The sequence below is a fragment of the Peromyscus californicus genome, unplaced genomic scaffold (assembly GCF_007827085.1).
Source record: "Peromyscus californicus insignis strain IS unplaced genomic scaffold, ASM782708v3 Scaffold_1__1_contigs__length_55948999, whole genome shotgun sequence".
Classification (NCBI taxonomy): Eukaryota; Metazoa; Chordata; class Mammalia; order Rodentia; family Cricetidae; genus Peromyscus; species Peromyscus californicus.
The window spans coordinates 55423177-55446761 of NW_026294492.1; the positions used below are offsets into that span (position 1 = coordinate 55423177).

General features: G+C 57.6%; 1 protein-coding gene and 1 long non-coding RNA gene across 2 annotated transcripts; one reads left to right on the forward strand and one right to left on the reverse strand.

Annotated features, from left to right (window-relative positions):
* Window positions 1-28: 28 nt before the first annotated feature.
* Window positions 29-23455, forward strand: Shc2 (SHC adaptor protein 2). Its single transcript, XM_052747313.1, is given in 14 exon segments — window positions 29-675; window positions 677-935; window positions 8300-8370; window positions 9993-10053; window positions 10181-10300; window positions 13546-13599; window positions 13723-13774; window positions 13860-13986; window positions 14391-14556; window positions 14674-14737; window positions 16660-16824; window positions 18786-19096; window positions 21452-21585; window positions 22450-23455. Coding segments are annotated over 13 exon segments (1722 nt in total). The 5' UTR covers window positions 29-532; the 3' UTR covers window positions 21581-21585; window positions 22450-23455.
* On the reverse strand, window positions 2430-7842 carry LOC128116037 (uncharacterized). Its single transcript, XR_008220356.1, has 2 exons — window positions 5848-7842; window positions 2430-4631 (listed from the first exon to the last, which is right to left on the reverse strand). It is a non-coding gene; the product is annotated as an uncharacterized LOC128116037 (long non-coding RNA).
* Window positions 23456-23585: the final 130 nt, after the last annotated feature.

Below are 23585 nucleotides of genomic sequence, written 5' to 3' on the forward strand. Positions count from 1 at the left end.
GAGCTACTGCCCTGCCCCAGCTTCAGTTTCCCTACTCAGTAGAGAAAGCACGGTCCAGCTGGAACAGTGGCTTAGGGGGCACTTTAGGGCCCGGAGCCAGGCCTCAGTTTCCCAACTTAGAAGTAAAGAAGAGCAGGATGTTGTTGGAATGGTGATGGGGACCTCGGGGTTGGAGGACGACGCCCCGCACCTGCGACTCTAGGCCTCAGTTTCTCCATTTAGGAAAAGGGCAGGGTAGGGTGGTGCTGGAGCGGGGGCGAAGGGGGACTTCGAGGTTGGAGGATCCCGTCCCATCTCCCAACTGGGACCCCTAACCTCAGTTTCCCCATCGGTCAGAGCGTGACTGGACAGCCCCTCCGGGAGCCCCGGCAGGCCATGCAGGGTCGGATGCGGTGCCGCCAGCGGAGGGCCGGGGGTCCCAGGAGCGCAGCCCCCCGCGGCTGCGCGCTGCGCGAGGCGGTGACATCACCCGGCGGGGAGGAGCGCGCGGCTCGGCGCCAGGCTCAGCCGGGGCTCCTCGGCGGCCGCGGCCATGACGCAGGGTCCGGGTGGCCGCGCGGCCCCCGAGCCCGAGGCGCCCACCACCTTCTGCGCGCTGCTGCCGCGCATGCCGCAGTGGAAGTTCGCGGCGCCCGGCGGCTTCCTGGGTCGCGGTCCGGCGGCGGCGCGCGCGGCGGGGGGCGGCAGAGGCGCAACCCGAGCCCGGGGTCCCCGCGCTGGCCGCCGTGCTGGGCGCCTGCGAACCGCGCTGCGCCGCGCCCTGCCCGCTGCCCGCGCTTGGCCGCTGCCGGGGTTCAGGGGCGCGCGGCGCGCGGGGGACCCCCGACGTCGCCGACGAGTGGGCGCGCAAGGGCGGCTTCATCCACAAGCCGGCGCACGGCTGGCTGCACCCCGACGCTAGGGTCCTGGGGCCCGGGGTCTCCTACATCGTGCGGGTGAGTGCGCCCAGCCTCCTTACCCGCACGCCGGGGTGGGGGACTCCCTCCAGTTTGGTCTCCCGGATCCCCAGAGCCAAGTGAGCTCGCCCCACTACCCTGGAACCCCCGTTTCCAGTGCGCGCTTCTTGGCCGCCCCCACCCGCAGGCACTGGGGTCCGAGTTCCCACGGCGTCACGTGGGGAGGGGCGGGGAGAGGGCGCAGGTGGGGAGGGGGACACACGCATGCGCAGACTATTCTCTCCCCCCCCCCCCCGCCCCCGCTATTGGGCACGAGAGTCCCCCAGGTGAGGCCGGGGAGCAGAAGACCCCGTCACCCTCGGAGCCTCAGGGAAAGCGATTTAGTAGGGACACGCAAAGACCTTGGATGGAGCGTGGAACCTAAGCTCGCTCAGGGCTCCAGATTCGACACCAGAACTGCTGAAGTGAATGGGCCTGGCTATGTTTATCCCTTTTATTTTGGCAGGGGTGGGAGGGGGGTAGGGATTTGGGGAGAGGATTTTAATCCTCAACTGCCGGCCGCCAATCCTGCCTCATCCACTTCCCGGATATTGGGGTGTTAGATGTGTGCCATCACTCCCGGAACTTTATTCTTTGTTTTGTTTTTGAAAAAGAGTCTTTCGTAGCTCGGGCTGACCTGGAAGTCACTAGGTAGCCGAGGATGACCTTGAATTCCTGATCCTCCTGCCTCCACGTTGCAAATGTTGGGGTGACAGTCATCCACCACATCCCGTCTGTATGGTGCTGGGGATGGAACTCAAAGCCTTATTTATGCCAGACGAGATCTGTATCCAATGAGCGCCAGCTCCAATCCCCCTCTTCCCCCACCAGGTTTTTTGTTTTTTGTTTTCCAAGACACGGTTTCTCTATGTAACAGACCTGGCTGTCCTGGATCTTGCTCTGTAGACCAAGCTGGTCTCGAACTCACAGAGATCCTCCTGCCTCTGCCTCCCGAGTGCTAGGATTAAAGGTGTGCCGCCACCGCCCCGCCCCCTACCAGGTTTTTATTGTGACCTTTGCAAGGGATGTGGTGTGGGGGATGGTCTCCCACTTGCCCCCGGGACATTTTATCTTCACTCCAAGCATCTACCCCTGTGTGTGCAGTTTGATCGACCACTTGAAAGCAAGCTGGTCTGTGATGCTCGCCATGGGCACCCTAGTCTGGTGTCATGCCCACCACAATCTATGAGATGACAAGCGATCCTCGAATGCCGTTTGTTGGATGTCCTGGACCAGGATGCTGAGAGGGTGTTTGTGTCTTTCACTGTGCCCTGTTTTCCCCACCCGGATGTCACTTTCCGCACGGTGTCACGTCCCTCCTCCCTGGCTGGGTGAGTCCTCCTCCAGTGGGGATCTACAAATAGGACCTTTTTTGGAAGTGAGTTCAGCTGAGAGTGGTGGGGCGCACCTGTAATCCCAGCATTCAGGCCGAAGCAGGATTGCCAAGAGTTCTAGGCCAGCCTGGGCTACACATCCAAAGAAAAAGAAGGTGGGCATGATGATGAACGCCGTTAATCCCTGCACCGGGGAAGCTGAGGATGGAGAATCTGTGAGTTTGAGGCCAACCTGGTCTGCATCGTGGGTTCCAGATCTGTCTCACAACAACCAAACACAGAAAAGAAGGAAGTAGGTTTGTTATGGGTGTTGTGGATTCAGGTGAGCTTTCTCTGGAGCAGGGTGGGCCCTCCTGCAGTGACTGAGGCCCAAAGCCGAGACACAAGGGGCCAGGTATGATGGCCTACACCTGTCATCCCAGTACTTGGGAGGTGGAGGCAGGGGATCAGGAATTCAATGTTATCCTTTGCTAGAGGGCGAGTTTGAGATAGCCTGGGCTATTCGAGACCCTGTCATAAGAAGAGCTAGAGGCTAGAACCACAGGTAAAGGTCTCGAGCCAAGGGCCACTGGCGATTCCTGGGAGCCCCCAGATGCTGGGAGAGGACGGGGACCCTCTGGAGCCTCAGAGGGAGCGCCGTCTGCACAGACCAGCCTCCAGAATGGAGTGATAACGGTCCTGCTGTCTTCCTCGCCTGTGCTCCCTGGCTGCAGCAGCTCGGATGACGGATAGCCCTCCAGTGCTTCGGCCTTGACACTGAAGCCTCCAGGTGCCTGCCTGGCGCCGGCTGTGGCTCTGGGTCCGCGCAGCGCCCAGGCCGCGTTTGGATCTCCCTCTGGCTCCTCGGCCCGTGCAATTCGGGATCTGAGTGCCCTCTGTAGCTGGTGCCCACGTTCTGGCTTCCGTCCCCTTTCTCCCGTGTCTGGTTTGATGTTCAGCTGGGTTCTGGTGTCACACTGTGAGAGAGCATCCCATTCATTCAGCTGCCTCACACCCAGTTCCTCCAGGGCCCTGTCCTGTCTGGTGGGTATATGTGTTGAGAGTTCAGAAACTGTCGTTGTTGGGGCTCCAGATGTTGGGGTGTGAGCAGCGTGGGGTTTAGATCAGCCCCCGTGGAATAGTGACCTTGTAGAGGATGTGGGGAATCTCTGGTCCCTGTCTGCCAAGTCTTGGATTGCAGTAGGAGACACAGATAATAAAGACACCAGAAGACAGCCCGTGGGAAGGAGCAGGGATGGTAAAATCGGATGACGTCGGTGCGAGTTGTAACTTCTCCAGTCACAGTGGTTTGGAAGACGTCTCTGAAGTGCTGAGACCTGAAACTGTGGAAACCCCCGGCACAGGAGACTCTTCTGGCAGGACACAACCAGTGCAAAGGCCCTGTGGCAGGGGGCAGGTCTGGAATTTTCCAGTAGCAGTGGGAGACTTGGAGAAGGTGGAGCTTGGGGTTTCCAAAGGATCTTTTCAGGGACGTTGTCAGAACAGCATCATGGGGCACAGAGGGGGCTACAGGGATTCGAGGGGGACATGGGAGGTGTGGGGAGAGCTGACGTGGCTCAGACCTGGGTGACTGGGGGTTATGCAGAATGGTGTCCATGTGAGAAATGGACAGGGCAGAAAGGCGTGTGGGGTGAAGCAGCCAAGGCACTTACCTGGTCCCCAAGCTTGAGCCTTGACAATGTGAATACGGGGAGCCAGGCCGGCCTCCTGGTTGACAACGGGAAGGTCAGAGCAGGGGGCAGGGAGATGATCACAAGGATCCTTCTGAGCGGGACTCTGGCCCCTGAGGGAGGCGGTGCCACCCTTATTTACGGGTAGTTGCTGTCAAGCATCAGTCAGAGGCTCTGCCTGCAGGACCCGGCCCTTCCGTGCTCTCATGTGTCTCTGTGGCCAGTAGACTGATGACCCCCCTCATTGGGTCCCTGTGACCACAGCCTGTGGCAGAAGGGACCCTGCGGATGAGCTGAGGCCAAACCCCGGCTATCTAGATTTATCTGGGAACTGGTGTCACCACATGGGATGTTTTCTGAGCTGCAGAACTCAGGGAAGCAGAGGGCCACCTGAGACTTTCTCAGGAGTGGTCACTGTCAGCCCCGTTGGAGCGGCTCACACCAGGAGGGGCGTGTCAGAAGACAGAGGTCCTGGGTGGGCGGCTTGCATTGGCTAACCCAGCGACTCCGTCAAGCACCCAGGTTGTGGGCATTTGTACTGGGGTGAAGGTGCCCCTCCAAATTCATGCCAACTTGGTACCCCAGGATGTAGCCAGACATGGGCACAGTGTCTCTGCAGATGTAGTCAGTGGAGATGGGCTTGGGCCAGGAAGGCTAAGTCCCGAATCTGGTGACTGCTGTCCTTAGAAATACTGTGGGAAGACATGGGGAAGGAGGCTGTGACGGTTCAGGCAGAATGAGTGGTGTAGCCGCCAACCAAAAGACTCAGAGGAGCCGGGAGAGGCAGGAAGGGCCCTCTGTGGAGCCTCTGGAGGCAGCTCAGCCCCAGCAGACCTGCATCCTGGTCTTTGGCCTCTAGAATGTGGATGGAAGTATTCGTAAGCCCTGTCCTTGTGGGGATTGTCAGGTGGTCCCTGGAGACCTAGTCTTCGTCCTCAGGGTCTTGGCTGCCCTGGCTAGCTCTTCTCCTGGTGGCTGTGGTCCTGGACAAAGGGCTTTCTTTCCTGCAGGCTGCGTTCTTGGTGCTTTTCCTGACTGACCAGCCAGAACAGGGCCATGTGGCTTCGGAACCACACCAACTAGGGCCCTTGCACATTTATGTCCTGAGACATGCCAGCTGACGGTGACTGTGACATGTGGCTGCTCCATTCCCGGCAGCACAGCCCTCCTCCCTTAGTATGTGTGTACGTGTGGGTGTGTTTGTGTGTGTGTGCGTGTGTGCGTGTGCGTGTGTGCGTGTGCGCGTGTGCGTGTGCGTGTACGTGTGTGATGCATGTGCACATGTACTCTCACTGGCCCGTAGCTCACCAATTGGGCGAGGTTGGCCAGCAAGGACGTCCTAGGAATTCTGCGTCTCTTTGCATCTCTAACAGTGGGGTTATCAGTGTATACCACAATGCTCCACTTTTTATGTGGGTGCTGGGGATCTGAACTCAGGTCGTCATGTTTGTCCTGTGAGTCATCAGCTCCCTAGGCCCCCAGAAGGACAGAGTGAGACATGTTGTAGGGCCTGGGGCACTGCCACTGACAGAGACAAGGGCCAGGGATGAGGGATCTGGGAGCAACTGGGCCTTTCCAAAGCAGGGAGCCTGGCTGATGCTCTCTGATGTACCACGCAGTGAGACATGCCCGATAGGGAGTCCATATTGTCCATTTATCTGTTACTCTTCTCTGTCCATGAACTGACAAGCTCGCCATCAGCCATCCGCCCACCTGCCCGCCCACCCAACAAGCATCCATCCACCAACCTGCCACCCACCCACTCACCCACCCAACAATCATCCATTCATTTACCCATCCATCCACCCGTTCATCCATCCATCCACCCATCTTCCTACTCATCCCTCACTGACCATCCATCCCTTAGGCGAGGTGCTCAGCTCGCTTCTGCCTGTAGCTCCCCCATACCTCTTCCACTCAGAGTGAATGAATCCTGTAGCACCATCACAGCAGGGGTCTGTGGCCTTGGCTTTCCAGCCATATTCTGGCTCCCACTTCTGGCCTGGCAGTGCCGATCCATCTGCCCGGCTCCTCCTGTCCTGCTCCCACAGGGCCCAGAGATGTGAGCGCAGACTCCCCTTCCTGGCGGTTTTGTGCCGGGCGGGTCCTGAGTGCCCTCTCTGTACCCTTTTGCACGCGAGCAGCCTGGCTGGGACAAGGCACTTCATCCAGCTCCTGGCCTTGCATCTTGGACAGTCATGTCACCTTAGATGACTGCCAGGGATTCATCTGAGGTCCCCGTGCTTCTGAGACCCTGTCCCCTTGCTGATATTGTACTGGCAAAATCATCACGTGGCCTGTGAGGGGTGATGTATTGTCACTTTAGAGTGTCAGTGGCATCCTGGTCCTCTGCCTGGAGGCAGCCTGACTGCTGAGTCCATGTACTTGGGGATGCAAACTGTGGGTGAGCACGCACCCCCGTGTTCCTGCACGTCGAGTCACACGAATGTCCTCGTGATGACTCCCCCTTCCCTCTTGTCTCTGAGCAGCAGCCTTTGGAAATCGTATCATATAAATTCATAAAAATAACTTGTCTCGTTTTACTACTTCATACCCATTACTACTGTGGGCCGCTTTCTCCCACGGGCCGTGTGTGTTCAGCTTCTCCAGCGCAGAGGGCAGCCAGTTTAGTGTAAACTTGGAGAGAGCACGGGCAGAGCTTAGTGTCTGCGTGTCCGCATGAGGGGATCTACTTGGGCTGCAAAGCTATTTATTTGGCTACAGTGAATTCAGCCGTCACTCTGTGACTGTGGAACTCACTGGTCCTGTGTCGGCACCGTCAGCGCTGGAACCCCTCAGGAGAAACTGAGGCAGTCGCTGCAAGAGGAGGGCTGTGGTGGGTCCCGTGCTGGGAGGGGACAGGACGGTAGGTGCCTCGGCTGATTTCTCCTCACCCACGGGGAATCTGCCCACGTGGCACAGGGCTGGTGGGCTGAAAAGTCTAGAGTTGGAGTCACTGGGTGAAAGCATGTATGCGTTGATCTTTTTATTTTATTTTACCTGGGAGGTGGTCATGGTGGCACATGGCTGGAATCCCAGCACTTGGAAGGTGGCGGCTGGAGGGTCAGGAGTGTAAGGTCATACTTGGTTATATAGTGAGTTTGAGGCTAGCCTGGGCTATGTGAGTCCCTGTCCCCCAAACAACCTAAGTAAATAAATAATACAAAATTACAGAATAAGCTGGGTGCGGCCGTGTGTATACACGGTCCCAGCACTTGGGGAATGGGGAAGCTGCAGTATGTCTCAAAGCCTGGAGTTTGGGGCTAGCCTCGGCAACAAGCAGGACTCCAAAATAAATTAATTGATGAGACATAAGTCAGCGGCAGACTGATGGATGGAGGCTGTGCCACCAGCTGCCAAGATGGGGTTGGAAGGAAGTGGCAGTCGTTTCTGGTTACTTCCTCTTCTAGCTCGATTCCTTGCTCCCCGCTTCTGTTGAGACAGTCTCCCTATGCAGCTCAGGGTAGCCTCAGCCTCCTGAGTGCTGGGATGACAGTTGTGCACCCCCATGCCAGCTTCCCTTCCAGAGGGGAAGCTTCATGGTGGATGTACTGAAGGTTCCGCTTTGCTCCTCCTGTGTTCTGCTGACATCCACCGAGATGTTTGTCTAGATAGAGGCCCACAAAGTTTCTTTTTCTTTTGAGACAGGGTCTCTGTATGCCAAGTTGGCCTCGAACTCCCTATATAGCCGGGCAGTGGTGGCGCACGCCTTTAATCCCAGCACTCAGGAGGCAGAGGCGGGAGGATCTCTGTGAGTTCGAGGCCAGCCTGGGCTACAGAGTGAGATCCAGGACAGCCAGAGCTACACAGAGAAACCCTGCCTCGGAAAACAAAAAGCAACACAAAACAGACTCCCTATGTGGCCAAAGATGGCTTTCACCTCCTCATCCTCCTGCCTCCTCAGGTGTGTGCCACCACACCGCATTTATGGGGTGCTTGGGATGGAGCCCAGGGCCTAATACATGCTGGGCGAGGCCTCTACCAACCGAACTACAGCTATGAGGTTTCTGTGGAAGGCGGTTGGCTGATGTTTGCGTCTTTGCCAGCCAGATGGTCCCTGTCTGGATCTTGTCTGCCAGTCCTGTGGGTGGTGACTGGACTCAGTGAAGGCGCATGCCACCATCCGGCATCCCAGCCTAGACATTGAAATTGAGCCTTGGGGTGGGAGATGGGCAGGACTCGGTGTTAGGTGGGGGAGGGTAGACCCAGGACACCAGGAGTAAAGGTCCCGGGGCAGTGGCTGTAGAGGTCGGGGAGGGAGAAGAGCTCTGGATCGCTGGAGAGAAAGTGAAGTTCTTTGCAGAGAACCAGCTCCTGGGCTGGGCTCCGCCTGCTGACTGATCACACTCTCTCCCCCCAGTACATGGGCTGTATTGAGGTGCTCCGATCCATGCGGTCTCTGGATTTCAACACCCGAACGCAAGTGACGAGGTGAGGCCTTGGAGTGGGCTGGGAGCTCGGGTCGCAGTTGGCCCGTCCATCATGAGGCCTCTTGAGGGTGGCATAGTGGGGTGGAGGTGACCTGCCATAGTGGGGTGGAGGTGACCTGCCAGGCACCAAAGACAGGAGAAGACTGGGCTCAGCAGCGGCTGTCCTTCAGCTTCGCGTCTCAGCTCTGTTCCTGGTTGTTGTGCGTGGCTGTGATGAACATTCCCCAGACTCGGTTTCCCTGCAGCCTGCCCTGCAGTGGGGTGTGACTTCAGGAGGGTGATGGGAAAGGCTTTTTTTATTCCAGTTGCTGTGAACTTAAAAACTAAGACACAGCCGGGTGGTGGTGGCGCACACCTTTAATCCCAGCACTCAGGAGGCAGAGGCAGGAGGATCTCAGTGAGTTCGAGGCCAGCCTGGTCTACAGAGCGAGTTCCAGGACAGGCTCCAAAGCTACACAGCAAAGCCTTGTCTGGAAAAAAACAAAACAAGACAAAAACAAACAAACAAAGCAACTAAGACCCAAAGCCAGGTGTGGTGACTCACACCTGGAACTCCAGCACTTGGGAGACAGAGGCAGGAGGTTTGCCATGACCAGGCTAGCCTAGGCTACAGAATGAGATTGTCTCAAGAAACAAACAAAACAGTCGACAGGATTTATTGCCCCAACAACCCACCCCTGTACACTGCAATTCATTGCTTTAAAATATCTCTGCATAGTGTTTTATAGCCACCTGATCTATTTCCAGAACATTCCAACACCCAAAAGGAAGCCCTGTTCTCATGAGCAGTTATCTGCCCACAGCCCACCCAGCACCTACGAATCCACTTCCTGTCTCCGGGCATTTCTTCGCAGGGAGCCCCACACCGTGGCTTCGTGTCTTTGTCTTAGTCACTGGGTGCCGCTCTGATGAGACCCTGAGAAAAGCCATTCAAGGGAGACGGGGTTTATTTAGCTCACTTAGTGCGTCAGAGGGAAGTGCATCAGGCAGAAGCTCGAAGGATCTGCTCATCATAATAAATATGTAATCAAATAATAGATAATAAAGTTAAATTTGCTTGAGGATCACAGTCATAATAGGGAACAGAAGAGATGAATTAATATGTGCATGTTTACGCTCAGTTTGCTTTGTTCATTCGTACACAGTCTAGCATCCCCTACCTAGGGGATGGCGCCACCTTAGTGGACAGCTCTCCCCGCCTCAACACAATCGAGATAGCCCTCTGCACATGTCCCCTGAGGCTCACCCCTGGGTGATTAACCAACCACATGTCTCACTGATCACAAGTGTCCTCACGGTCCCTCCATGCTGTGGCGCATGTCAGACCTTCACTCCTCTTCAGGGCTGAGTAATACCCCAGTGGGTGGATGGACCGTGCTGTGTGTGCATTCGCCCATGCTGGACACTGGGTACCCAGGACTCTTCACTTCCCATCAGCCCCGTGTCCTATTTCTGCCCCTAGTCCTTGGCACCACCTGTTCTCATGAAGCCCAGGCTGGCCTTGATTTTACTGTCTTCCTGCCCTCGCCTCCTGAGCAAAGGGATCATCACTCCCGGCTTTCCTTGGCTTGTCTCTTGGCCCCCGGCCCTGCTGTTTCTAAGTTCGGTCTCCCCCTTCCGCAGGGAAGCCATCAGCCGGCTCCATGAGGCCGTGCCAGGTGTCCGGGGCTCCTGGAAGAAGAAGGTGGGTGTCGTCTGTGTGGTCCTGCAGAGCTAGTGTGTGTCTTGGGAGGCTGCAGGGAACGATGTGGCCACCCAGAGCTGCTCTGGCCCCGGGCATCTGACTCAGGTGGCACACTCTACCCTCCCAGGCCCCCAACAAGGCGCTGGCCTCCATCCTGGGGAAGAGCAACCTGCGCTTCGCTGGCATGAGCATCTCGGTCAACATCTCTGTGGATGGCCTCAACCTCTCTGTTCCTGCCACCCGCCAGGTGGGAGCCACTGCCCTCACCCACAACCCCACCTTTGCCCTGCCTACAACCCTGCCATCTTACCCCACCCACATCCTGATCTTGGCTCCATCCCCACTCTACCCACAACCCAGCATCTTTCTTCTCAGCCCTGTACTTCCAGACAGGGTCTCTCTGTGCAGCCCTGACTCTCCTGGAACTCACTCTGTAGCCCAGGCTGGCCTTGAACCCAGAGATCCGTCTGCCTCTGCCTCCTGAGTGCTGGGGTTAAAGTGTGCGCCACCACCGCCTGGCTTCAGTCTCTCCACAACTAGCTCCATCCATATCCCCACCCTCGGCACTGCTGCCCCGTCAGTGCCACCATAGACCCCGCCATGCCCACTTTCAACCCAGTCCACAGTGCTATCTGGCCCCACCCTCAACTCCACCCACTGGTGAACCAACCCCTGGGCCTTACCCTTGGCTCTATCCATCTACAAACCCTTCATCTTGCTCTTGGCTCCACCCAACCTCAAAGCTCTCGGCCACACCCACCTGGCAGGCCTCTCCTATAATCTGCAGGATCCTTAAGATGCCCAGAAATATATGATGCCCGCTGAGGTGGAGCCAGGACGTGGGGGTCACTGTGGGCACGAAGTCCCCAGTAGCCAGGATCCGAATGGTCTGCTTGCTGCCTTTATGCAGGGCAAGGCCACCACGAGGGCAGATATGTCCGCAGTTGTCCGGGAGGGGACCTGGGCTCGAGTGGGTGGCGGCCAGGGACCATTGTCAGCACTCCGCACTCTGAGGACTTGGAAGTGGGCTCCCCCTGGACGTAGGGAGGAGAGGCATCTCCTGTGGGAAAGGACAGCATGAACCTGGGGAGGAGTCTGGAGTCCGTCCTGAGAGTAGTGACCATGGCATTCCGATCTCTGGGAACTGGGGGCAATGCAGGGCTGCCTGAGCAGTTGTCCTGGCGACGGGCCATGCCCGGGTCTTGTGGGGGGGACTGAAATGAGGATAGACTGAGGCAGGGTGGGCAGGCCCTGCTGAGGAGCTCACCGTGGGGAACAGGCTGCAGGAAGACCTTGATTCCAACAATAACCCTCATCCCGACTCTAACCACCTGAACCCCAAGCCCAACTCTTAATTCTGATTACCCTAACTCTAGCTCCAACCTCCATCCCAACCCCACTGTTTTGTTTTGAGGCAAAGACTCACCACGTAGCCTTGCCTGGCCCGAAACTCGTAGAGATCATCCACTTGCCTCTGTTGGGATTAAAGGCATGGGTCACCGTGCTTGACTTCAGCTGCACTTCTAACGCTAGCCCCAATTGCGACCTACCCCAACCCCTAACCTTAACTCTAACCCTAACCAGGTCATCAGGTATGTGGCAGACCTGGCTCTCTTAGTGCACAAATTCTCACTTCGCCCTGGTAGATCTGAGATCCAAGGAAGTCTGAGCTGGAATTTTATCGCTAGCAAGGCACAGGCTGAGTTTATCAACAGTGGTCGCAGCCATAGTTCCACAGTGAGCATTCCTTCCATCCATGCGTCTCTGACCCTCCTGGCTGCTGCTGGTGTAGGCGCATGCCGAGGTGCAGGACGGCACGCAGAGCTACACGTGGCATCTCACATCGGATACGGACAAGCTGGCCTCACATCAGATGCAGCTGGTGCCAAAGGAACATACTTGTGGGCGGGGACTCGGTTGGTAGAGTGCAGGGTGTGATGTCCTGCGTGGGGGGTGTCTTCCGAGCAGCCCAGTTGGTGAGTGAGTGGGGTCTAGAAGGTGGAGGTACTCTGCCCCACACAGACTGGGAGCCTGCAGCATGGAAGGGCCCCCGAAGGAGCTGCTGCTGCTGTTAACGGAGAAGGAAGAGCACTCTGGACACAGGCCTAGGGATAGGGCAAAGCAAGGCAGCGGGCAGGGGACCAGGGCCTGGAGCAGAGCCTGGAGCAGTCTGATGCCCAGGCCCCGCCGCTGTGGGAGGACACTGCTTGTTCCGTCTCCTCCTGAGCCTGTGGTCCCGCTGAGGGGTCGTAGAGGCTCCTGGGAAGACGTGGCCACTGAAGCCTCAGTTTCAGCTTGTGAGCCTCGTGAGTTTTGTTATGTTGAGTCTTAGGGGCCTCCCTCCTCCCCACTCCCCCCTCCTGCCCACTCCTCCCTCCTCCCCACTCCTCCCTCCTCCCCACTCCTCCCTCCTCCCTCCCCACTCCTCCCTCCTGCCCACTCCTCCCTCCTCCCCACTCCTCCCTCCTCCCTCCCCACTCCCCCCTCCTGCCCACTCCTCCCTCCTCCCCACTCCTCCCTTTCTCCTCCCCACTCCTCCCTCCTCCCCACTCCTCCCTTTCTCCTCCCCACTCCTCCCTCCTCCCCACTCCCCCCTCCTGCCCACTCCTCCCTCCTCCCCACTCCCCCCTCCTGCCCACTCCCTCCTCCCCACTCCTCCCTCCTGCCCACTCCTCCCCACTCCCCCCTCCTGCCCACTCCCTCCTCCCCACTCCTCCCTCCTGCCCACTCCTCCCCACTCCCCCTCCTGCCCACTCCTCCCCACTCCTCCCTCCTGCCCACTCCTCCCCACTCCCCCCTCCTGCCCACTCCTCCCTCCTCCCCACTCCTCCCTCCTCCCCACTCCTCCCCACTCCTCCCTCCTCCCCACTCCTCCCCACTCCTCCCTCCTCCCCCCTCCTGCCCACTCCTCCCTCCTCCCCACTCCTCCCCACTCCTCCCTCCTCCCCACTCCTCCCTCCTCCCCCCTCCTCCCCACTCCTCCCTCCTCCCCACTCCTCCCTCCTCCCCACTCCTCCCTCCTCCCCACTCCTCCCTCCTCCCCACTCCTCCCTCCTCCCCCCTCCCCACCTTTCTCTTTCTCCCTCCAGGAGGGCGCGCTTTAATTCTGAGGAAATCAAATCCCTCTACAACTTTAGGAACCCGAGTGACAGGCAGCAGACGGGGTGGGGTCGTGTAAATGAGCGGGAATGAACACATAGCTGGTCCATATTCAGAGACCAGAGCCTGGGATAGGCGGCTGGGAGGGTGTGTGTGATTGAGGGTGTGGCCGTGTCTGCATTCAGGTGGGAACCCGATCATGTGACTCCCGAGACCTGGCTTCCTGTGCCTTCCTTAGGCCCTGTCCAGTTCTCGCGGGGCTGAGACCCAGGTGGGACTCTGCGGCCTTGCAGTGTTAGACAGCGTCCCCATGTCGTCTCCGTGTGGCAGTGGCTCACCTGCCAGGGCTCTGGGTGACCACACGTGACCACACCTGCTTCCCTGTCCTCACAGATCATCGCCAACCATCATATGCAGTCAATCTCCTTCGCTTCAGGCGGTGACACGGTAAGATGGGTGGGCGGACCTCTGCGTCCTGTGTCACCGCAGCCTTCCCTGACCCCAGCTGGGCCCCCCGACCCCCAACCCGGGGAGCTGAACCTGGCTAACCTCTCCCACCTGTCTCTCCAGGACATGACTGATTACGTGGCCTATGTGGCCAAGGACCCCATCAACCAGAGAGGTGAGCTGAGGGGAGCTCAGGGCCCTGGGCCCGGGGCAGGGCTGTGCTGGAGGTCACAGGCGCACTGACCCCGTGACCTCCCCAGCCTGCCACATCTTGGAATGCTGTGAGGGTCTAGCCCAGAGCATCATCAGCACTGTCGGCCAAGCCTTCGAGCTGCGCTTCAAGCAATACCTGCACAGTCCCCCCAAGGCCGTAGTGCCCCCCGAAAGGTAAAGAGACACCAGGTTTCCGGGGCCAGGCTGCTAGTTCTACCCTCCAGAGGCAGGCCGCCTCTGCCTTCCTTTGCCCAGAATACCTCGTGTGGCCCCATCCCCATTTATCTCATCTAGACTGAGGGCTGGCAGGAGGCAGCCCCCTTGTCCTCTTGAGGGGATCCCATCTGATAGCAGAGGAGGGTGGGATGTCTTACTTCTGGGGTGCTGCCTCCTGCTCTCTGGTTCTAGTACAGACAGCGGCTGGTGTTCGTGGCCACCCTCTGCACAGGGCACCACGTCCCCTCTCATGGATCATGGTTACTCTCACCCGTGTTACGTGGGGAAGGCGTGGCTGAAAGGTGGAGGTGGAGGGTTGGGAAGGGAGGGCCAAGCATTCTAGCCTTGCTCTGTGCCCCCAGGCTGACAGGGCTGGAGGAGTCGGCCTGGGGTGACGATGATGAGGCCGGGGACCACAATTACTACAACAGCATTCCAGGGAAGGAGCCACCCCTGGGTGGGCTGGTGGACTCCAGACTGGCTGTCACACAGCCCTGCGCACTGGCCACACTCGGGGGCCTCGGACAGGTCAGTCTCCACTGTCCTATGGGGCCAGAGGGGCCTGGGGCTGCCCTCGGGGTGGTGAGGGGTGCTGGGTACGAAGAGGGCCTGGCACAAACCAGGGTCACCACGCCTTTCTTGCAGGGAATGTCACCTGCACGGAGAGATGCCCGTGGCTTGCCTTGGGACGTGGGTCCCTCTGGAGTAGGTAGGTTGTGCGGCCTCACAGAGTCTGGGGTCCCCTGAAATGTCCCGTCCCCGACAAACCTCTCTGCGTGTGCACCACAGGCTGTGTGCTCCCAGCTCTACCCCTGTCCTGCCATCTTCATTTGGGGGCACACTCAGCTTCTCACCCTTCTAAACTCCAGGGGGCGCCGCCCTCCTGCGAGACCGTGTCCCCTGCCCTGTACCTTGGCTAGGCTGGCATATTAGTGACTAATGACTGGAGGTTTCCAGAATTCTCTGTGCACACTCAAGCACGTCAAATATGAATTGCCTTCCAGTGTCTCCAGTGCGGAGCTCACTGATAGAGCACCAAGTGACAATCCTTTGTGGGATCTTCCCGCACCTGTACACTGCAGACTTCTTCATCTTTTCATGACTGTATAATACTCCTCCGTACAGAGCAATGTGACCTCTCTGGTGTGCACCCACTCCCAGGTGGATGGGGCCCCTGTGAACTTGACAGAGATCACCCAATGCCTTATTAATCTTCCTGTTTGGGGCTGTGGCTTTGGCTTGCTTCTCCCCCGGCATCCACTTGACCCGGTCAGTGTTCATACAGATCTCAGGTCTTGTCAGCCCCTCTGACTCTCAGCTGTGTGTGTGTGTGTGTGTGTGTGTGTGTAGAGAGGCTGGCCTTGAATTCACTATGTAGCTGAGGATGACCTTGAACTTCTGCTCACAAATAGATGCATTTTCCATAAAACAGAAAAGGACAAAAAAAAAAAAAACAAAGAAAAAACAAAAAAAACCTTTGATATGGGGTCTCATTCTGCAACCCAATTGGCCTTGAACATCACATCCTGCTGGCTCCTGGATTCACATTTAGTTGCCATCAGTATTTTATGATTAAGCTCTTACTCTCCCCATTTTACAGAGGCTAAGTGACATGTCTGGGCTCTTAGAGGGCAGAGCCATGTGTCCTGCATCATGCTGATGATACAGGCAGGGCTCACACTCCCCGAGGAGGGCTTGGCCACAGCTGCTACCATCCGATCCTCACTTCCTGCCTGGGGTTCTGAGAAATCTGCTCAGCTGAGCTCAGACGGGAGAAATGAAAGTCAGGGCTGTTCATGAGGTTAGCACAGCCCCCAGTGACCCTGAGGGGCGAGGCTGGGGGACAGGGCGTCCTGCTACCCCTGGGTGGGTGGAGATGGTGTGTAGGACCTGGCACGATGTGAATAGCCCTCAGGAGACAGGTCCATCCCAGAAGTAACTACAAAGGGAAACACAGCACGAAGAACAACATTGATCTCTCTCATCCAGGTAAAAGCGGAGTGAAATGGTCCGTGTCCGGAGTCCCGGCACCGAGGACAGAGACAGGAGGGTCCCCAGGGCTCATTGGCCATCCACCTATTCTAGTTTAATCAGAGCTTCGGGTTCAGTGAGAGACCTTGTCTCAGAAAATAAGATGGATATGTGAGGAAGACACCCAGCACTGACCTCCAGCCTCCACGTGTACATACACACATGAAAGGGGAGGAGGTGGCCGCCAGCCACCTTAAAATAGGAGCAGAGTGTGGGAATAGCTCAACCATGTGGCCGGTCACATAGTGCAGGCGCTCGAGAGCCCCGGCTTTTACTGTTTAAACAGAGGGTCCACGTGAGCGTCCAGCTCTTTGGAGCTTGGCGCCCCTGCCTACCCTCCCTTTGGCCAGAGAGCGGCCCGCTTGCTGTGGCATATCTGGGCTCTGGCCCAGTCTTGCATGTGTGACCAGCCTCTGTCCCCAGCTGGAGCGCTGTGTGGCTCTTTACTCCTGGACAAGCCTGGGTTTGGGCCCTGAGGAGTGACGCTGGTGGCATCCCTGCCCCTCCCGCTCCCTCTGGGTCTTGTTCCATTCACTGTCCTGCTCCCCTCTCCAAGTCCTCTGGGTTTCCGTCTGACCTGCCGCCCTCCATCCTTTCCAGCCCCACCTGGGGATGGCTATGTGCAGGCAGATGCTCGAGGGCCACATGACTACGAGGAGCACCTGTATGTCAACACCCAGGGCCTGGACGCCATGGAACCCGAGGACGTTTCTGAGGCACCTCTGCTGCCTGAGGACAGCCCGAAGAAGGACCTGTTTGACATGCGTGCGTGGCCGGTTCTCCGTCTGATCTGGGATGGCACGGGGAATGCGTCCTTGGGAATCCAGAGGGTAGACAGTCCAAGACTATGAACCTCAGTGGGCTAGGGGCAGACTTCCGTGCCATGCCCAAGCTGGTCTGATGGGTGAGGCTGAAACCCCTTTTGTGGGCAGCCCAGCCTCTGCCCACAGTGAGGGGAGAGCCCTGAGCTGGCAGTGGGCCTGGCAGTCCCTACCTAGTTGACTAGATCTCTCTGGCTGTCTCAATGTCAACTCAGGGTCTCATGTGGGGGTTGGAGAGCTGGTCCACCTTCCTCCTCTGGCAACGCCATCCTGAGGAGGGAGAACTGGTATGGTGGCGGAGCCAGTGCCCCCCCCCCCCCCCCCCCGAAGATGACTCAGTCTGATGGCCCTCCCAGAAGGGTTTGTAATGCTCCTTATTCTCATGTCAGCCCCACCCCAGCCCCTGGGCACTGTGGGGTGATGACTCTCTCAGGGCCTCCCAGATGGCTAGAGATTTCTTCCTCCAGATCTTTTCAGTCGGTCTTTATGGTTGCTTTTCTTTGGTGTGTGCCGATAAGCATTTAGAAGCCAGAAGACAGCCTTGGCTACTGTTGCTCAGTGCTAAACACCTCGCCCTTTCAGTGGCCTGGGATTTACTAACTAGGTTAGGCTGGCTGCCCAGTGAGCCCCGGGATCCTCCTGTCTCCGTTTCCTCTGGGTTGGAGTTACCAGGACACACCGTTGCCCCCAGCTCTTTACACGGGTGCTGGGAATCGAGCTTTGGTCCTCTGGTCTGTACCGAGCCATTCCCCAGACCTAGGCCGTTGCATTCCTCATCACCGCAATTGTGGCGAGAGGTAACAGCTCCTGAGTGCCTGCTGTGCGGTGGCGGCACTGGTTGTACAGCATGGCCTCTTGGCTCCTCACAGCGGGAAAGCAGGTTGGGGTGAGCTCCCTGCAGAGGCAGCCGACCCTGGGCGACAGCCGTCCGCCTGACTTCCACGGGGAGGTGGGTTCCTGGTTACCACTTGGCAGGGGAGTCGGTGGGGCCTGTGGGGGCCCGTGTCAGGCACGTGGGTGCCGATCTGTGTCACATTCTGCCTCCCCCTCACCCCCCCCCCCCCCCCCGTTCCTGGAGGGTCCCGAGACTGGGAGAAGTCACCTGGCCCAGAGCAGTGACAGTTCCACAGAGGTAGGGAGGTGAGGCCACCAGCTGTTACCAACAGTCAGCCAGGCCAAGGGCATAAGATGTGGTCAGCCATGAGAGGCGTCTGTGGCCGTATAGGCATCGCGTGGCGGTAGAGCGTCCGTGGAGGTAGAGCACCCGTGGAGGTAGAGGCAGGGCGAAGGGAGTTCTGGTGTGTCTCAGCTTCCCCTGAAAACAGCTTTGACAGTGAATGGAACCAGGAAACCTTGTCAACAGTCACAAGGCTGGGGTTGCAGAGGCTGCGGCCCAACGCCAGATAGAGCCCAGTAAGTTTCAGATCTGGGCTTGCAGCGCAACCCTGGGCATTCAACAAAGTAAGAGTATGAGGCTGGCCTTGGCAACTCGGTGAGACTCTCAAAAAGTAAAACAAGGACTGGGGACATGACTGAGGGATAGTCTTTGCCTAGAATCCCCCATGAAGGGCTGGGGGCGTGGTCAGGGCGGGGCCCCGCCTAGAATCCCCCAGTGAGGGCTGGGGGCGTGGTCAGGGTGGAGCCCCGCCTAGAATCCCCAGTGAGGGGCTGGGGGCGTGGTCAGGGTGGAGCCCCGCCCAGAATCCCCCAGTGAGGGGCTGGGGGCGTGGTCAGGGTGGAGCCCCGCCTAGAATCCCCTAGTGAGGGGCCGGGGGTGTGGTCAGGGTGGAGCCCCGCCTTGGGTCTCCAGTGAGGGGTTGGGGGTGGGACTCTGGAGTGAGCCTACCTGGCAAGCCTGAAGGCCTGGGTTCTGTCCCAGCAATAGAAAAAACAAATGACCCACAGGACCCTTCGAGGATGCCCTGAAGCTGCACGAGTGCTCAGTGGCAGCAGGCCTCGCTGCAGCCCCGCTCCCTTTGGAGGACCAGTGGCCCAGCCCCCCTACCCGCAGGGCCCCCATCGCACCCACAGAGGAGCAATTGAGGCAGGAGCCCTGGTACCATGGACGCATGAGCCGTCGGGCTGCGGAGAAGCTGCTTCGTGCCGACGGGGACTTCCTCGTGAGAGACAGCGTCACCAACCCGGGGCAGTATGTCCTCACAGGCATGCACGCAGGGCAGCCCAAGCATCTGCTGCTGGTGGACCCCGAGGGCGTGGTAAGCTGGCCTCGGGAAGGAGGGGTGGCAGGGGCCCCGGACTTCAGGGTTGGCCCCGGTTTTGGTTTTTAGATAATGATCCCTAACGGTCGAAAAGCTCGTTGGCATTAGCTTCTGGAGAGCTAAACATTTTTCAGTTAAAGATTTTTTCTTTTTTTTCTTTTGAGACAGGATTTCTCTGTGTAGCCCTGGCTTTCCTGGAACTCGCTCTGAAGACCAGGCTCAGATTTACAGAGAGCCACCTGCCTCTGCCTCCTGAGTGCTGGGATTAATAAAAAAGAATGTTGAATCCAAATGTGGTGACTCATGCCTGTCACTCCAGCACTTGGGAGGCTGAGGCAGGAGAATTGCAGTAAGTTTCAGGCCAGCCTGGAACTTCAGAATGAGAATGTTGTCTCAAAGTAACTAACTAACTAACTAACTAACTAACTAACTAACTAACTAACTAACTAAATAAAACATTTTAAAGGGATTTCTACTTTGAAAAGCATTTTGGGGTTCACAGAAGTACTTCTAGCCCCAGCCTCTCCACGCTGGGTGCCTGCTCCCCACATGCAGGATGGCAGTTGTGATTTATTTATCTGGATCTCTAATTTATCAAGTCAGATCCTTTGTGGAATCAGGTGTCACCACCACCCCCTTTTTTAGTTGAATTCTGACTGTGTGTAGCTCTGTCTGGCATGAAACTCCCTCTGTAGACCATCAGCCTGGCTTTGAACTCAGAGCTCTGCCCGCCTCTGCTGGGATTGAAGGTGTGCACCACCACACCTAGCTCTGTTCATTTTCCTTTTTTTTTCAAATTTGTTATTATTATTTTATGTCTATGGGTGTTTTGCCTACATGTGTGTGTGTGTGCAGTAGTATCCTCGGAGGCCAGAAGAGGATCCCAGAGCACTGGAGTTATGAATGTTATGAATGCCCAGGTGGGTGCTGGGAATCAAACCCTGGTCCTCCCGAGAGCAGCCGGTGCTCTTAACTGCAGAGCCGTCTCGCCAGCCCATCTGCTTATTTTTCTGAACCACAGACTGCCTCTTGAAAGGCAGCATGGCTGACCTTGCTCCCCCGTTCCTCTGGCATGGATGTTGCCGGCGCCATGAGAACCACAGATGCCTGCTTCTGAAGCCCTCGGGGGTTTGGGACGTCCTTCTAACACCCGGGGACGGAGGATTGGGGCTTGGAGCTTTCTCAGCCACGGAAGCCGTAGTTATTTTACTGTCTAGAGCAGTGGTTCTCAGCCTTTCTAATGCTGTGACCCTTTAATACAGTTCCTCGTGTTGTGTGAGCCCAACCGTAAAACGATTTCGTTGCTGCTTCATAACTTCCAATTGTCTACTGTTATGAATTGTAATGTAAACATCTGATAGGCAGGATATCTGACATGCGACCCCTGTGTGAGAGGGTTTTTCAACCCCAAGGGGTTTGTGACCCACAGGTTGAGAACCACAGTCTAGCTGGACCCTCCTGTGATGTCAGGGGTGTCTTGGTTTCCTGGGTTTCCTGAAGCACACGGCCACCAGTGATACAGCTTAAGAGAGGGCAGGGCTTGTCCTGGCGAGACCTCTGTGCCAGGCCTTTGCTGGGGTCTGGGAGTGGTTGGTGATTCTTGCTGTCTTTGGCTTGTGGACACGTCGATACCATCTCGGTCTTTGTGTCCCGGCTCCCCCCACCCGCTTCCCGTGTCTGCCTTCTTCCTTCTCTTGTGTGCACGTGTGCTTGTGTGTCTTTCTCCGTGGCTTTGTACCGTTTTTGAGGCAGGGTCTCGATGTGTAGCAGTGGTTGTCTTGTAGCTTGTAGACCAGGTTAGCCTCTGCCCCCCTGAATGCTGGGACTAAGGGCATCCAGCTCCACCCTGTCTTTTGAGGCATGGTCTCTCACTGAAGCTGGTGCTCTAAGATTTAGGTTGGCTGGTGAGCAGCCTCCTCCCTTTCGGTACCGGGGTTACCGGTGCACGAAGCTTTCACGGGGAGTTGGGGACCCAGACTCAGGTCCCCATGCTTGCTCAGCAGGCACGTTACTGACTGAGACGCCTCAGCTTTTCTGCTTTTTTTTGGTTGGCGCTGAGGACGGAACCCAGGGCCTTGCACTTCCTAGGCAAGCGCTCTACCACTGAGCTAAATCCCCAACCCCAGATTTTCTGCTTTTTATTGTTGTTTTTGAGACAGAGTCTAAAAGGCTGTCCTTACACTCAAAATCCTCCTGCCTCAGCCTCCCTGGGCACTGGGATCATGGGTGTGCCTTACCACACCGGGCCTATGGTTCTGGAGTCTTGGGGCTGATTCTGGGGTGGAGTCTAAGCCGGTGGGGGCGTGGCCTGTGGGGTGTGTTTGGGGTGGGTGCTGAGGTCTCTGCCTACAGGTGCGGACGAAAGACGTGCTGTTTGAGAGCATCAGTCACCTCATAGACTACCACCTGAAGAACGGCCTGCCCATCGTGGCTGCGGAGAGTGAGCTGCACCTGCGGGGAGTGGTCTCCCGGGAGCCGTGAGCCAGGTGCCCAGTAACCAGCTCCACCCGCTGTCTTCCTGTGCTGGCCACCCACTCTGTGCGCCGCCTGTGGCTTTAGTACATTCACTGTGGTGCGGCTATCGCCCGCAACAGCTAACTGCAGAACATTTTATCATCCCAAAGCCAGTCCAGCCGCTAGAAGCAGTCACGCCACCCTCCAAGGGCTGGCCCTACTGTGTGCTGCTTGCCCAGGTTTCCTATCTGGGGGAGGGTGGGTTCGGTTTACCTTTGGGCTTTTGGTGTTAAGGGGATGGAGGGCTGACGGAGAGGGAGTGAAAGAGCGATGACCTCAGGGTCTCTGGGCAGAGCAGGAGGAGGGAGGTGGCTGTGGTAGGGAGGGCAGGAGGTAGCAGCTGGATGTGGGAGCTGGGTTGGGGGAAGTGGGGGGGGCACTGTGGAATTTTCCCCAGAGCTGCTGGTCAGGTCAAGCTGTTCTTCGTCCCCATGACAACCTCTCCTCCTGCCTGGGGGCCAGGGCTGCCGGCAGAACTGCTCTGTTGAAATGATGTGGCCCTGTGGACCTCTCCGATATCTGTACCATGCTGGGTTGGTGTATGTCACCCAGACAAAGGTTCTATTTTAGCCTCAAAGGAATTTGTGAACCTAGACGTGAACACTCAGGGTCCTTATGCTATCTCTTAGATCACACGGTTCTGAGACAGGTTCTGAGGCTAGCATCTTGGTCTGCACAGAGAGGTTAAGATATTGCCCTGGGACACCCAGCAGCAGCCTCGGAACCCCAAGTCCCAGGTAGCTGTGTGTCCATGGCTGCTGAGATCCTTTCTGTTCGATGAACACAGAGATGGCTGCTGTCACGGACACCCTAACTTTACCTCTTTCTGTCCACAGGTGATGGTCCTCAGCCCAGCTCCTACCCCCAAAGGCCCTTGCCATGGCCTTGAGGGCTCAGCCTTTCTCTTGGATCTTGAAACCACCAGAAACAGAATGGCCGTCATTTCTCCTTCCGCATGAGCCTCAGGAAGCCGCCTTTTCCTAGCTGCGCTCGGCTGGCTGGGCCAGTGAGATGGTCAGAGTCCAAGCCCCTGGCCCTGCCTGAGCCTCCACCCTGAACTTGGGTGAGGTAGTATAAACCAAAGACTGACCGAGTCGCCTTTAACAAAGACACCCCAGATGCAGGCCCTGCCTTCGGTTCCCCATGGGGCAGAGACATCAGGCTGTGTCCACGGAATAACGTGTGGGCAGCTGTAGATTCCTGCCCTGGCTGGGCTCTGAGGACCCAGATGCACTGTTGCCTTTGGGGGGGGGGGGTCAAGGTGCTTTGGGGTCTCAACCCCCTGCTGGGGGAGCAGCCTTGAGGCTCACCTGGAATGGTAGGGCATCCAGGTGAGTCAGAGGCCGAGGAACCTCACTGAGGTGTGGCGTCCACTCGGCACCTCCCAGCTGTTACCTGCCTGGACCTTCAACTGTAATTAAACACAGCGTTGAACGTGAACCTGCTGTACCTGTGTGGCCTGCCACGGTTCCCGGGTCGATAACTGAGGCTGAGGAGGAAGCTGTGCTGAGTCCTGGGGCTGGAGCGCCTGTGGGGTCTGACCACCCCAGAGTCCCCCCCACCCCACCCCGTGCCCCAGCTCTCAACAAGCCTACGATTTTATTGCAAGAATAAGCAGGCCTCTCCTTCTCTGTTCAGTGTTACCCCAGCCCCTTCTTGGAATCACTGTGCCCTACCCCCTAGGGACCCCACCTGGATGAATGGCCCCTGCACACAGGGGCCCCTAGGGGGGACTGGGCACCTCTGTGTGGTGTTCTGGAGTCCATGCCAGGGAGGGCGTGGGAGTCAGAGCTTCCATCTGCCCCAAACATGAGACACCAATAAAGGCAGAGTTACAGATCACTTTGATATCCTCTTCCTCCAAATACAGAGGCTGAGAGCCCCGTCCCCACCCACCCATCTTTTCATCCCCCTACCCATCCACCTCCTAACTTATCCATCCACCCACTCATTTTTCTACCCACCCGTTCAT